Below are 16,215 nucleotides of genomic sequence, written 5' to 3' on the forward strand. Positions count from 1 at the left end.
TGGTTAGTAGATGGCGCTTTTTTCACTATGTCCTCCCATGGCAGAGCCAACTTGGGAGCTTTCTGGTGTCTCTTTTGTAAGGGCACTAATCTCCTATGTTCTCTCCTTCATGACTTAATCGCCTCCCAAATGCCCCCCTTCCAAATACCATCATATTGGGTATTATGTTTCAATATATGAATTTTGGAGTGGGGGACACAAGAATTTAACCTACAGCAATTCCCAGAAGGAATTGGGTTGAGTTACTTGAAATTACTGGATCAGAAGCAGGAACCTTTTTTAAGTCTTTTGGTTTGTAGCATCCATTGGCTTTCCAGAAAGCATGTGCCTCTTGATTAACTTTAGCCATGATGACAGAGCCAGTCCTTTGCTGATGCTGGTTCGGTTACCAATGATAAATGCTGTTTTTGAACTTGCGAGAGTTTCAAAACGAATGGTCAGAAAAGGCTCCGCAGTCAGGTGGACCCTGAGCTAAGCCGTAAGGATCCATAAGTTTCAAATAAACTTCCAGCAGAAACACAGGTACAATGGAAATGATACGGCATTTTGTGGAGATAGTCATAACCTAATTTTCCTAGGGTAAACAGTTGCAGCCTGGGATATAAATTCAGAAAAGGGCTGTCAGTTGAGACTGAGCTGAATTCTACAGGTAATAAGGAGCTGTTGACAGTGTTTGAGCAGGAATAAGAGGAAAACAATGTTTCAGTGATCATAGGAGTCTTTATCTGGGAAACCAGAAACACCTTGAGCAGTAGCAGAAGATTTTTTAAAATGGTTATCTGTTTTAAAAATTATACATCATATAAACATCCTAAGAATGATTTGCCCTTAGGATGTTTAGCATGTGATAGTAGTGTGACCTGTCAGCCACGTCTGTGTGGCTCAGGGTTTTACATTCAGGTGGTGTGGCTTGGAGACCACAGTGACTGGATCCACGTTGGCAGTCAGAAGCTATTTCACACGGAGGAAATCTCAGTTTTCATGAAATGAAGGTCTCTTTGGCTTTTACGCATGCAGTTACAGTAAATCCTCCTGAGAATTGCCCTAAGAATTTCCTGGTTAATAAAAATTTTATCTCTTCTGATTGCATTTTTTTGCCATTTTAAAGGAAAAGTTCAGTTCGGTTCAGTTGCTCACTCGTGTCTGACTCTTTGCGACCCCATGAACTGAAGCACGCCAGGCCTCCCTGTCCACCACCAACTCCCAGAGTCCACTCAAACCCATATCCATAGAGTTGGTGATGCCATCCAACCATCTCATCCTCTGTCGTCCCCTTCTCCTCCTGCCCTCAATCTTTCCCAGCATCAGGGTCTTTTCAAATGAGTCAGCTCTTCATATCAGGTGGCCAAAGTATTGGAGTTTCAGCTTCAACATCAGTCCTTCCAATGAATACCCAGGACTGATTTCCTTTAGGGTGGACTGGTTGGATCTCCTTGCAGTCCAAGGGACTTCTTCAACAACACAGTTTAAAAGCATCAATTCTTCTGCACTCAGCTTTCTTTATAGTCCAACTCTCACATCCATACATGACCACTGGAAAAATCATAGCCTTGACTAGATGGACCTTTGTTGGCAAAGTAATGTCTCTGCTTTTTAATATGCTGTCTAGGTTGGTCATAAGTTTCCTTCCAAGGAGTAAGCGTATTTTAATTTCATGGCTGCAATCACCATCTGCAGTGATTTAGGAGCCCAGAAAAATAAAGTCAGCCACTGTTTCCGCCGCTTCCCCATCTATTTGCCATAAAGTGATGGGACCGGATGCCATGATCTTAGTTTTCTGAATGTTGAGCTTTAAGCCAACTTTTTCACTCTCCTCTTTCACTTTCATCAAGAGGCTCTTTAGTTCTTCACTTTCTACCATAAGGGTGGTGTCATCTGCATATCTGAGATTATTGATATTTCTCCCAGTAATCTTGATTCCAGCTTGTGCTTCCTCCAGTCCAGCATTTCTCATGATGTACTCTGCATTTAAGTTAAATAAGCAGGGTGACAATATACAGCCTTGATGTACTCCTTTTCCTATTTGAAACCAGTCTGTTGTTCCATGTCCAGTTCTAACTGTTGCTTCCTGACCTGCATACAGGTTTCTCAAGAGGCAGGTCAGGTGGTCTGGTATTCCCATTTCTTTCAGAATTTTCCACAGTTTATTGTGATCCACACAGTCAAAGGCTTTGGCATAGTCAATAAAGCAGAAATAGATGTTTTTCTGCAACTCTTGCTTTTTCGATGATCCAGCGGATGTTGGCAATTTGATCTCTGGTTCCTCTGCCTTTCTAAAACCATATAATACAAATACACTTTTGTAATACACATACACTTTTAAAATTCATCTGTAAGTCACCATACCTCACATAGCGCAATGCTTATGTTATAGAAAAATAAGAGTCAGACTCAAGTTTTATTCAGATCTGCTAAAAAACTGAATAAGGGGGCCGTCACAAAACTGATGGGCCACCAAGGAGATGCTGAGTTTTCTTGGTGTACATTGTCACAAGCTACACTAATATGGCAAAATGTTACAACTGTGTAAAATACTTGATGGAATTAACTTAGGATAACTATCAAATGTCAAGAGCTTTCATGGAGTGTATAGCTGACATACTTTTAAAAGGATCATACTATTCACCCTGGGGGAGTAACACATTATGGTGTTCCCAAGTTTGCTGGGGCTTTAACCTTTCCTTAACCGAGGTTTTCATGATGTATAACTCCACCTCTCATGGGCAGGGCTAGTTTCATGGGTATGTAAAGTTTCATGGTCACAGAGGCCCTGTGCTTAGAAGGGTCTGGTGCTTCGTGTGATGTTCTTCTCTTTCCATCTTGGAATTCCACATACATTTTGAACAAGGGCTCTGCATTTTCATTTTACACAGGATTCTTGTTGTTTGGTTGCTTTTGCGACCCTATGGACTGTAGCCCACTAGTCTCCTCTGTCCATGGGATTTCCCAGGCGAGAATACTGAAGTGGGTTGCTGTTTCCTTCTCCAGGGGATCATCCTGACCCGTGTCTTCTGCATTGGCAGGTGGATTCTTTACCACTGAGCCACCAGGAAAGCCCTTTACACAGGGTCCCTCAAATGATCTAACCGGTCTTGGTGAAAGCTGATTTCATCTTTTCTTGCTGTATATTATGGGCTAAAACATGGTTTGTCCACAGGACCAAACCAAAGTTAGGGGTGAGGGCTGCGGTGAGCTATCGGAGCTTTGGCCAACGCCTCTCATTTCCGTAGGAGGCTAAACTTGGTCCAGTAGGAGAAGTGAGGAGAGAGCAGGGTCTCCAAGCAGACAGGCTGCTGGGGCTGGAGTTTCCCCAGGAAGAGCGGCAGCAGAGGCTGCCATGCCTACCACACCCACAACCACATGAAGCTGGTAACCCCCAGGCTCTAGCTGATCGCTTCTGGTACATTATTTCCCTTCACTGAATTTTCTCAACAAACTGCAACGTGAGTGTTATTTTTACACATGAAGAATCTGAAGTTTTCAGCCGTCAAGTTGCCCATAATTATAGAGCTGTTAATAGTCATGGTCTTTCCCTATTCACCTTTCTACTGACTTAAGAAATAGCCATTCCTCTTTGTCTGTTGTTAAAATTGAATGCGAGTCACTTATTTGTCAACTTAAAAAGATTCACCATCAGGGAGAGAGCCATAGATTTTGCTTACATGTATGTTTTACTTTCTTTTTCCTTTTTAAAAATATTTATTTATTTTGGCAGCTCCAGGTCTTGCTTGCTGCTCTTGGGATTTTCAATCTTTGCGTGGCCTGTGGGATTATTCTAGTTGCAGTATGTGGGATCTAGTTCCCTGACAAGGGATCGAACCCGGGCCCCATGCATTGGGACTGTGGAGTCTTAGCCCCTGGACTACCAGGGAGGTCCCTAGATTGTTTATTTTCTACTTTTTACTTTCATATAATTGTAGTTTTGCTCTTTGTGAGCTTTTGGATAAAAATTTCCTTACTTTTTCTCCATGGATGCTGCCTGGACAGTATATTAATGCTGGAAGGGTTTTTCCAACAAGAGATAGGTACACTCTCCTCCTTTTCTCAGAAGGTTGTGTCAGTAAACAGTAAACTGTGTTGTATATTTTTTAGACCTCAGCCAAAATGACATTCTGTTTCTTGATTATTTCTGTTATTATTTTCCTAGTCGTTATGTGTGATTATGTTCTGCAGTAATTCTAAAAAATTATCCATGTTTTCTCTTTTAATTTTGCATTTAAATAATGTCTTTCAGTAAGTTCTGTAAGTCTGTAAGTAAATTCAGTAAGTCTGTAAGTAAATTCTATTCTGGACTAACTCGAATTATGTCTCCCGCAGGAAAGCGTCCCTGGCAGCTGACGTGTCCAGGCTTGGGTGCAGTTCCTCACCCAGCCAGAAATACATCCCCCGGAGGGCCGTGCTCTATGTACCTGGCAATGATGAAAAGAAGATAAACAAGATTCCCTCCCTGAATGTAGACTGTGCGGTGCTTGACTGTGAGGATGGTGTGGCTGTGAACAAAAAGGTACGGCATGGTTTTTCCTTATGGTGGGACAAAGAAATGCATTGAAATTCGGTAGCATCGCTCACTATTTGGAAAGAGTCTACCATATTCATCGTTTACTGATTACTAATATATTCATGGGCTTCCCTGGTGGCTCAGACGGTAAAGAATCCACCTGCAATGCAGAAGACCCAGGTTTGATCCCTGGGTCAGGAATATCCCCTGGAGAAGGAAATGGCAATCCACTCCTGTATTCTTGGCTGGAGAATCCCATGGACAGAGGAGCCTGGTGGGCTACAGTCTTTGAGGTTGCAAAGAGTCGGACAGGACTAAGCAACTAAGCACAGTATATCAGCACGCATTATATTCTTGACCAGTCCTTGTGTGGGTTCTGAATGTATATGGTTCTTTTCTCCAAGAGACAGGAGGAATCCAGCCAAAATATATTTAAAACTGTGATCTTCAGCATATATGATTATGTGTGTGTGTATAGATAAAGAGATATATGCTTGAAAAGAAAGAGAATTAGATTCCCAATCTGTTTTGGCTGTGATGTTTGCTGGTTTAAGTAAATCAGTTAATCCTAGACTTGTCGTATGAAATTTTCAGATCAATAAGATGAAATTAGGAATTTATTTCTTTTTACTGCTAGGTATACAGTGTAGTGAGTGACCTTATCTCTTCCGGGACAAGTGCCAATAACAAATAGTCTTCAATGGACAAGTCACTGTTTTCCCTCCATACTTAAAGGGCAACTACACACAGAACTTCAAACTTGCTGCTTCTAGCTGATTTTCTCATGGCCTGATCAGAGAAATGCATCTTAAAAAATACCCAGTTTGTAAACAGATACAAAAGGTTTTTGCTGGCTGGTAACATGATGAATACTTTTTGTTTAATTTTGGTTTGCTTATCTTCATTTTCTAGGTTTTTATAATGAACACAGATTTGTTCAAATAATTGGGTAAAATACATAAATCATTATAATAACTGATGTTGGCATGGAACTTTTTAAATTAAAAACATGTTTTCCCTCAACCTTCCTCTGTCCAGTCCCTAGACAGTGATGCTGGGTTGGGAATAGACTGTGGGGCTGGAGGCACAGAGGAGCTGGCCATCTGAAGTTTTTTCTATGTGGATAGTTTCTTTTCCTTGGTGATCTAAAATAGCATGCTTGTCCTGTACAACTTTCTTGATTAACTGCTTTCCCTAGAGATTCTAGCAAATAGTGGCCTTATTTTTTTTTTTAAGTTAGTTTCCAGCATCTTTCTAATGGTGAAACCAAGGCTTTACAAGTATATCGTAAAGGATTAGAATAAACATGGAATCTAAAAGTGTCTACCCAACATCTTTGGCATGCACCAGAGAAAATACAATTAATCTTCTTTCTCCCACAGATTAAGGTAAATAGGGCTTTTCTTGAAGGATGTAATATGATTCCAGTATTCTCCCTTCCAAAACTCACATAGCGCACTCTAAGATTAGATACTAAACTAATTCTAGTTCTTTGTGACCCAGGGCAATTCACTCTACTTCTTTGCCTCAATTTCTTATCTGTACTGTGGGATGACAAAAATCTTCTTTTGTCAGGGACAGGGATTATAGCAAGGAATAAGTTTGATAAAATGCCCTCAAGTAGTTTGATTTCCTATAGGAAATAGATTAGATAAATCCTGTAGTAATCATGATTAGAGGGGAATTTATTTTAGCGTGTAGCCCAGTGAGCCATTCGGTGCTCTGATAAACTTCCAATTATATTTCTTCACAAGCCTTGAGGCTATCTTCCCTCTCCCACCCAAGGATGTTTCCAGCTACCCAGATGAGTTGGAAATATAGTTCATTCCTGCATCATGTTTGCTTACTGTTAATCTGTGTTCTGAAGTGCATCCTAATACCTGGAGCCACTACTGAGGAGGAACCTAAGGAGGGGTGGCGGGAGAAGAGCTTAGGACGGGCAAGCTGTGCCCACTGCCTTGGTGAAGATGTCCAGACAGTCAGAACACAGCAGTTCTCAGTGCACCTAAAATCTGCGTTAACTGCCAGACACACTGATGAACACAGGCTGAATAGGAGTCAACCAAATTTCCTTTTCTTGTCCACAGAGAGTTCTGGCAAGCCAGGCCAGTACGTGTAAAACACATTTTTTTTTCTTAAAATTTCTACCCAGGACTTAATTTTTTCTCATACATTTCATTTCATAGCCCCAGTCTGTCAATGTCTTTTTGGGTTTTGATTTCCTTGTCCAACATTTATGTTATCTGAGAACTTGACCAGCACACTGTACAAAAATTTGACAAGTTTCTGATAGAGATGTTGAAGAGGTTGGAGCCAAGTGCTATGCAAGCATGCCGCTAGAAACTTCTGTTCAAGTTTATTTAACAAAGTTTTGTTTTTTTTTTTTTTGGCCACACCAGGCAGCATGTGGACTCTTATTTCCCTGACCAGGGATTGAACCCATACCCCCTGCATTGGAAGTGCAGGGCCTTAACCACTGGGCCACCAGGGAACTCCCCTTAACAAACATTTATATAGTGGTGACTAAATGCTAAGCACTGTTCTAAAGGTTTTAATTTGCATAACATCCCAATGAGTTAGTATCATTATACTCCATATACAGATAAGGTGGACTTCCTTAATGGCTCAGCGGGTAAAGAATCTACCTGCAATGCAGGAGACCGGAAGACTCAGATTAGATCCCTGGGTTGGGAAGATCCCCTCGAGAAGAGAATGGCAACCCACTCTAGTATCCTTGCCTGGGAAATCCCATGAACAGAGGAGCCTGGTGGGCTACAGTCCATGGGGTCGCAAAGAGTTGGATATGACCGAGTGACTAAGCACAGCACGTATAAGGAAGCTGAACCGTGGAGCGGTCAGGGTCATGAATCAGTTCTGTGAATACGGTTATTCAGTCCCCTAACTTGTAAAATCCAGTCTTTTCACAAGAATAGATGAGAGATTTTTACCTAGTGCGTTTCAAGATCAAGATTCCTTTCTGATCTACACGGTCTAGCAATGCCCTCTCTCTCCCTGTATCCCCATCTCTCCAGAAAAATGAGTTTAAGTAGATGAGACTTGACCTTGAAGAACCCCTGTCAGTACTACCGCCCCCTGTCAGTACTACCGCGTTGTTACCTCCTTCACTTTGAAGTGCTGGAGATACAAAAATGTTAATAGCTCCCATGTACTGAGAATGTAAGAGGTGTTATAATAAATACCTTAATTATCTTGTTTACTCCTTATATCAAAGTTTTGTCCAGGGTCCAGGGACGCAGTGCCATTAAATAGCAGAACCAAGATTTGAACCTCCTGAATTTTTGTCAGGAATCAGCCTGAAGTTCACTTGTTGGCATATTACATAGCTCATATTACATAACCTTTTCCTCCTTTCTCTGAAAGTTAGTACCTTGGCTTCTCTTTATCTTTTGTCACCTTTGTATATTCTGCAGTTTCTCAAAGATTACCAACAGAAACATCATATTCACACCTGCAAATTCTTCCAGTGTTTTAGGATTTTAGTGCATTTTAGACCTGATAACTTAAATTCATTTGAAAAGTCCAGTAAGTCTGAAACTTCTCATGTAGCTCTTATTCTTTTTCCTTTCTTGAAGTCACCTTTTAATCATATTTCTTGTTGAATATTATTCCTCTTGATGGAGGAGATAGAGACCATTTTAATGTTTACTTCTTACCATGTTAAAATTCTTTCAAATGATCTAGTTATGGTTTTGCTAAACTGAACTCTTATTGCCTAATTCAACTTTCTTGGCATTATTAAAGCTTAGTCACTTCATTTTATATTTTTCATTTTATTTCTTTTTTTTAGTAATTGACCAATTCCATATTTCATTTGACTGGTTCTGTGGAGTGTGGGCTTGTAATGAAAACAAGAGGCACTTCAGCAGAGCAGTTTATAAGTATATAATACCTTCTAGCAGTCTCTAATCCTGTCCTGTTAATCCAATTTGTGTTTAAGCAGCTCCTTCATGTCAGGGATGGCCTACCAGTTCACCTTCCCAAGCATGGATGATGAAAAGACCATCTCCACTCCCCTCTTATCTTCTCCTTTTCCTTCTTAAATACATGAGGAGATACAAGGCTGTCTAAGCCACTGCTTGCTGGGACACAGTGAAAAGAAGTCAAGTAATGCACAGATTTCTGGTGAATCTCCATGACGCTGGGTGAGGCCAAGAAAGTAGGAGTGAAATAGATGGAGGCAGGGCTCCTGGGCTGCTATTTTAGCTGAGTAAATATTTAAATTTTTTTAATGTTTCAATGTGTAAATTGAAATACTCAGTAAATATTGAGTACCCACTCAACCAGTCACCATGGCAAGCAGGAAGAGAACAAAGAGAGTTGCAAGTTCCCATGTCTCTAAATAATATACTTTTTGAATTATTTTTTCAATTTCAGGCATGATATTGACCCTGTGCTATGGGAGTTATTTCTCACCCCACTACCTGTCCCCATTTCATATGAACCTTTCTCATCCTTCACTTGTCCTAATACAGTCATATGTAACTTTGATGAGATTGGTGTTCAGTGTAAAAAGTATCAGAATTGAGTTACATAGTAATAAACTGATCACCTTTCCTTTTCTGCCAGCCTGTTGTTTTCCCTGGAGTTCATAGTTATCTTTTTTCCCCCTGGTTTATTTTTCTATTCAGTTGTCCCTAATTCAAAGTCCACCTCCTCCTAATTGTCTGAATCTCCTCTTAATATGTTTAAAAGCATCTGGTATTTTTTCAGTTTCATCTTCTTGGAGAACTCTCTCCTCTTCTGATCCCCTCAAGCCTGAAGTAGCTGTCCTTCAGGCCTGTAGCACAGTTGCAATTCCAAACTCACCCTTCCCCGACCCTGGGAATTGCCTTCTCCTCTCAGCTGGGTTGGATATCCTGTTTTCTGACTTTTTATATCTGAGTACGATTCGGTGAGGACATCCTCCAGGAGTTTCTGAGAGGAAGTTCCCCTGTGAAGGACAGAAGCGACTTACGTACAGTCTGATTTTTTCCTAATTTGATTTGTAAAGAGCAGGAGTATGTTTGGAGAGTAGGATCATGAGGGTCTTACATGGATCCTTCAGGAAGCCAAAGGAGGAGCTGAGATGTGACTTGAGGAAGGCTTTTCTATGCCAGAGCTAGTGAAATCTGGGCTGTCACTCACAGGCAACTTGATTTGAGACAAACAACCCAGTTCAGTGGAAAGGGTAGAGGGCTTGACAACAGATGACCCACTTGATGGTCCCAATTTCAATACTATTTATCCAGGGAACTTGAGTCCTGTAATCTCTGAGGCTCTGTTTCTTTATCTGTCCCATGAGATTGGTAATAATGAATCCTGTACTACCCACCACAGGGCCAGCTGTCGAAAAGCATTTTGCAAAGTTGCAAGTGCTAAAATATTGCTTTTCTAAAGAAGAAGTTTCGATGTCATTTTTAAAATAATAAAGCATAGAAGACTTAAGAGAATGGATATTTAGCATATTCCTTAAGGTGTCTCTTTCAAGTAATTTGATGGTCAAGAACAGACTATGGAGCCAGACTGTTGGATTCTGGTGTCTGGAGTCTGACATGAGCTTGTCCTAACAGTGTGACCTTGGACAAATTAGCCCATCTCTCTGTGCCTCAGTGTCCTCGTCTGTAAAATGAAGGCAATAATGGTAACAGTAGTATCTACCCCCACAGAATTATATTAAGTGGGTGGGAACTTGTAAAGTGCTTAAGACAGTGCGTGGCACATAATGTGTTGAATGAGTGGTTGATAAATACCTCAGAGCAGTTGTCTTAGCTGCAACACTGGCCAGGAGTCTGATGCATTAACTCAAGTCACTGATGCTTGCTTAGAGTGTCGAGGGTTACTGGTATTGGTTGGTCCTCTAGATTCCTGACTCTCACAGGGTAATGTTTTGGCACAGGTAAGTTTTTGCTCTAAACGTTGCAGAGTTCGCCAGTTTTGCTTTTTTTTGCCTCTCTCTCCACTATGGTAGACAAAGAAAAGACTCTAGGGACAGCAAAATAGCCACTTTTTCTTTCAAGCTCCTTCACAGATTTCTTAACACTAGGGGGCTTGAAACAGCTATATTAGAAAGATCTTACTTATTTTTTTTTTTTTTTTCCTCAGGAAAACAAAGAGAAAATTATCTTTCACAAGCAGCTAAGCAGTAGATTTTCACTTTGCATCTCTGTGCTGGGTCCTTGACAGAAAGGAGTAAGAGAAGGGTGGAGGAAGGTGGTCTACTCCGAAAACCTTTCTCCCCCACTCCACTGCCCCCCAGCAGCTCAGAGCAAGGAAGCAAGGGGCTGGGGGCTGGTGCACAGTGCCATTCTGTTATGGGAAACAGACCAGGAGGACAGCCCCAGCTGGGGCTGGGGTGTTGGAGGAGGGGTGCCCTTAGCTGTCGAGGGGAGCCCCTGGTCAGTGAGGGGTTGGAGAAGCACTCCCTTCCCTTCCACTCTGCACGTAGAGCCCCTTGGGCTGCCAGGAGGGCTATCTTGATTGTGAAAAGCAAGGGGAAGCTATTTGCCTCCTAAGTAACCATCAGACTGCAGAAACCCCGGAAGATCACTGCCCCCGCCCGGGGCCATGTTCTTTGTTGCTCCTGTTTGTTCTAAAGACTTATTTCTCACCGGCTGGGCTGGGTCTTGGTTGCTGTGCAAGGCTTTCTGCAGTTGCAGTGATCAGGGGCTGCTCCTTAGTCGCGAAGCTCGGCCTTCTTGTTGCGGTGGCTTCTCTTGTTGCAGAGCACGAGCTCTAGGAAGCAAGGTCTTAGTAGCTGTGGTGCACGGGCTTAGTGGTTCTGCGGCTTGGGTCTCCTCTAGGATCCGGGGTTGAACCCACGTCCCCAGCACTGGCAGGTGGATTCTTTACCACTGGACCACCAGGGAAGCCCTAGGCCACGTTATTTGATTGCTTCAGCTCCCTCCATCCATCCTGGATACAGGACCTCTGTAAGGCCTGAAGGACTGTGGTTGTAGAGAGACAGTTGGAAATAACACCATGGAGATAAGGGGAGTACGACTTTGTTCCCCACAATAAACCACTTTCTAAGTACTCTGGGGGCTTGGTGTCTATGTACCTATGTGTGAGAGCACACACACTTGCACAAAAGGGAGCCAATGAGAGAGCTCAAATTAGAATACATAAGCTCAGGGAAGAAAAAAAAGTTTGGGAAAAAAAAAGGCGATTAAAAGCATTACAGAGGAGTCTCACCAGGACTCCTATGGTCCTGTCAGACTATATGCCTGTATACGGACTATACAGGACTCACACCTGTCAGACTCTGCAGAACCCCGGAGTCATCGCATTTGCAAGTGTGCGTGCGTGCTGGGTCTCTGCAGTTGTGTCCGACTCTTCGTGACCCCATGGACTGCATCTCCGGCACTGCAGGTGAATTCTTTATCTCTGGGCCACCAGGGAAGCCCATTTGCAAGTGTGAAAAGTGAAAGTGTTAGTCACTCAGTCGTGTCTGAATCTTTGCAACCCTGTGGACTGTAGCCCACCAGACTCCTCCATCCATGGGATTTTCTGGACAAGAATACTGGAGTGGGTTGCCATTTCCTTCTCCAGGGGGTCTTCCCAATCCAGGGGTTGAATCTGGGTCTCCTGCACTGTGGGCAGACAGGGAAGCAGTCATGAGTTCCTCATTAAGAAACACAAAATGTTGGACTTCCCTGGGAGTCCAACAGTTAAGACTCTGCCCTTCCACTGCAAGGGGTACAGGTTCCATCCCTGGTCGGGGAACTAAGATCTCACATGCCGCCTGGCCATAAAAAACAAAAACAAAACGCAAATATCAATATCAAATATCAATCAAAGTTGTTGACTTATCTTTAATCTTCAAGTAATATAAATATGAGTTCCTGACACTCTTCATGTTAAATCAGTTAACCCTTGAGTTCCTCTGTAGAACTTTTAATTGCTTTCTTTCCCCTAGCCTTTTTTTTCTTCCCTGCGCTTATGTATTCTAATTTGTACTCTCTCATTTGGCTCCCTTTTTTGCAAGTGTGTGTGCTCTCACACATAGGTACATAGACACTAAGCCCCCATTTACACTTACTATATGCATACACAAATCTACTGGGTTAAATTTTAAATACTCCAATGCTTTCACTTTGGTTGAAATAAAATAGTAGAGTAGCGAGGAGGTGTGTTGTCCCAACAGGGAGAAAGCTAACTGACATTCAGTGAATGATTCAATGTATACAAGGCGTGGGGAGCCAACGCCTCTTCAATAGGGGAGTGAAATTAGGATGGGAAGGTTCCTCTCCCAGGGACCTTGCTTTTATTAAAAGACTTGAGAGCTTGGGAGATTCTTCAATAGGAATTTTGGTGTCTGTGAGTCTTTTGGGAACAGTATGGAGAGATGAAATGTGCTTAGGAACTCTGCAAGGTCTTTTTGATCCTTAAAGGTTCTGATATGAAAACCAATCCAAGTTTTCATAAAAGCAGTCAAATATTTCCAGTCTTTTATTAATCTCTTTGTACCCTTAAATAGTCTTTCCCTTTTGTGGAGTAATTGGTAAAACAGCAACAACAAAAACTCCCCTCCCCTTACCCCCATTGTTTTATTCTTCAAACTGGGCATCTTCTTAATGCAAGGATTCAAATACCTTTATTACAGTCATAATAGTCAGCAATTGCCATTTCATAAGCTCAGCAAAATCTCTTTATACAAAGAGATACAGGCTTCAAGTTGCCGGTTATATCTTTTCCAGCAATTTATAAGAATCCAATTAAGTAAGATGGAGTATCTATAACATGATAGACCTGACTGTGGAAAGCCCAGGTCTAAAATTAAAGTTGAAAGAAGAACTTAGCTTAAAAACTTACCTTGATCAAAGTGGGAACTGTAGCCATTTCCTCTGAAATGAAGTAAGAAATAGCTTGGAGACTAGAGTGAAAACCAGTTGACTTATTTATTCCAACTTTGGTTATCAGTTAAAGTCTGTTCTTTTTAATCAGGGGACCACAGGTGAGTTTCACAAAATAAGCCCACAATGTTTCAGTTTGCTAAATTTCAGTGACCAAAGAACCAAGCATATGTAGCCACCACCAGAATACGGGGACACAGCTGGAAAGCAGACACAGCTGGAAATCTTTCAGTGCAAGTGCTTGATTTCAAAGAACAGTGTTTTGTTCAAGTTTTCTTATTTAAGTGGCCATAGGTCATATCACCTGGATGCTCGTTGGAAGGACTGATGCTGAAGCTGCAACTCCCGTGTTTTGGTCATTTGATACAAACAGCTGACTCATTGGAAAAGTCCCTGATGCTGGGAAAGATTGAGGACAGACAGAAGGAGAAGAGGGCATTGAGGATGAGATGGTTAAATGGCATCATCGATGCAATGAACATGAACTTGGGCAAACTCTGGGAGATGGTGAGGGACAAAGAAGCCTGGCGTGCTGCAGTCCAAGGGGTTGCAAAGAATTGGACATAACTGGGCAGTTGAACAACAATAGCAGGTCATATCAAAGTATTAAATAGCACTATGTTTTCAATAATGAATTAGTGGGTATATTTTAAGGCAGAATTTAAAATTCTGATTTAGAGAGACAAGAAATAATATCCCTATACACCTATGGACAATTAATCATTGACAAAGTAGGCAAGAACATACAAAGAGAAAAGACAGTCTCTTCAGCAAGCAGTGTTGGAAAAGTTGGACAGCTGACTGTAAATCGGTGAAATAATTACACACCCTCACACCATACACAAGAATAAGCTCAAAATGGCTTAAGGACTTAAGTATAAGACATGATACCATAAAACTCCTAGAAGAGAACATAGGCAAAATATCCTCTGACATAAATTGTACCAATGTTTTCTTAGGTCAGTCTCCCAAAGCAATAGAAATAAGATAAAAAGTTAACAAATGAAACCTAGTCAAACTTACAGGCTTCTGTACAGCAAAAGAAACTGTAAACAAAGCAAAAAGACAACCTACCGACTGGGAGAAAATATTTGCAAGTGATGCAACCGACAACAGCTTAATTTCCAAAATATACAAAGAGCTCAAATCACTCAATAACAAACAACCCAATCGAAAAATGGGCAGAAGACCTAAATGGACATTTCTCCAAAGAAGACATACATACAGATGGCCAATAGGCAAATGAAAAGGTGCTCATCATTGTTACTTTTTAGAGAAATGCAAATAAAACCTACAATGAGGTACCACCTCACACCAGTCAGAATGGCCACCATTAAAAAGTTTACAAATAATAAATGCTGAAGAAGGTATGGAGAAAAGGGAACTCTCTTACACTGTTGGTGGGAAAGTAAGTTGTTGCAGTCACTATGGAGAAGAATGTGGAGGTTCCTCAGAAAACTAGCAAAGTAATGCTCAAAATTATCCAAGCTGGGCTTCAACTGTATGTGAACTGAGAACTTCCAGATGTTCAAGCTGGATTTAGAAAAGGCAGAGGAACTAGAGATCAAATTGCCAACATCTGTTGGATTGTAGAAAAAGCAAGAGAATTTGAGAAAAACATCTACTTCTGCTTCACTGACTACTCTAAAGTGTTTGACTGTGTGGATCATAACAAACCGTGAAAAATTCTTAGAGATGGGGATACCAGACCACCTTACCAGCCTCCTGAGAAATCTGTATGCAGGTCAAGAAGCAACAGTTAGAACCAGACATGAAACAATGGACTGATTCCAAATATATATATATGATGAAATATTAGTCATAAAAAAGAATGAAATAATGCCATTTGCAGCAACATGGGTAGACCTAGAGATTATCTTGTCTTTGGAAAGTAAGTCAGAAAGGCAGGCAAATACCATATGATATCACTCATGTGTGGAATCTAAAATGACAGAAATGAACATACCTATGAAACACCAAGAGACTCACAGGCATAGAGAGCCAGGGAGGAGCGGGCGGGGGAGGGGAGGATTGGGAGCCTGGATTAACAGGTGCAAACCAGTATATATAGGATGGATGAATAACAAGGTCCTACTGTTTAGCATGGCTCTTCCCCGGGGGCCCAGCAGTAAAGAATTCTGCCTGCCAGTGCAGAAGACTTGGGATGATCCCTGTGTCTGGAAGATCCCCTGGAGAAGGAAATGGCAACCCATTCTGGTTTTCTTGCCTGGGAAATCCCATGGACAGAGGAGCCTGATGGGCTACAGTCCATGGGATCGCAAAGAGTCAGATACAACTAAACAACAACAACTGTATAACCCAGGGAGCTATATTCGGTATCCTGTTAGGCACTAGAATGGGAAAGAATATGAAAAAGAGTATGTATGTGTTTAACTGAGTAACTTTGCTACACAGCAGAAATTAATACCATGTTGTAAATCAACTGTACTTCAGTAAAAATTCTAAAAAGAAATAATATCCTACTTTTTGCCAGATATAAGTACATTAGAGCTTCCCAGGGTGGTCATAGATTCATTCTTATTCTATACCTGCTCTGTAGCTTAGGAAAGATGGTGTTTTAAAGGGAGAAAAAAAGGAAAGTATGGATTAGTCAGGAGCAAATGTCAAGTCATGAATTAACTCAAGGATGCCTTCTACTGAAGATATGCTGTCTGTTTCAGATATGTTTTTGCAGTTTTTTCCCATTGATGTGACTGGACTCCCCATTCACTGGTGAAAAATTAACCTCCAAAATTTAGCACTTGAGTCTGAATTCTCAGCCAGATCTAGTCTAAACAGCAGCATATTCTTGGGCAAAGTATTAATTGGCTCCAGATAACAGGGCCATAAAGAACTCCCTAGACA

General features: G+C 41.5%; 1 protein-coding gene and 1 non-coding gene across 5 annotated transcripts in view; one reads left to right on the forward strand and one right to left on the reverse strand.

The window, feature by feature from the left end:
• CLYBL (citramalyl-CoA lyase) overlaps nt 1-16,215 on the forward strand; it is a 226,028-nt gene that overhangs the window by 115,351 nt on the left and 94,462 nt on the right. For all 4 annotated transcript variants that reach the window (XM_061133090.1, XM_061133087.1, XM_061133088.1 and 1 more), the window contains exon 2: nt 4,318-4,504. In XM_061133090.1, coding sequence (XP_060989073.1) covers nt 4,318-4,504 — 187 coding nt within the window. The remainder of the gene's footprint in view (nt 1-4,317; nt 4,505-16,215) is intronic.
• On the reverse strand, nt 6,917-6,989 carry TRNAG-UCC (transfer RNA glycine (anticodon UCC)). The gene has a single exon. It is a non-coding gene; the product is annotated as a tRNA-Gly (tRNA).

Source organism: Dama dama, chromosome 30, assembly GCF_033118175.1.
Source record: "Dama dama isolate Ldn47 chromosome 30, ASM3311817v1, whole genome shotgun sequence".
In the NCBI taxonomy this organism is placed as follows: domain Eukaryota; kingdom Metazoa; phylum Chordata; class Mammalia; order Artiodactyla; family Cervidae; genus Dama; species Dama dama.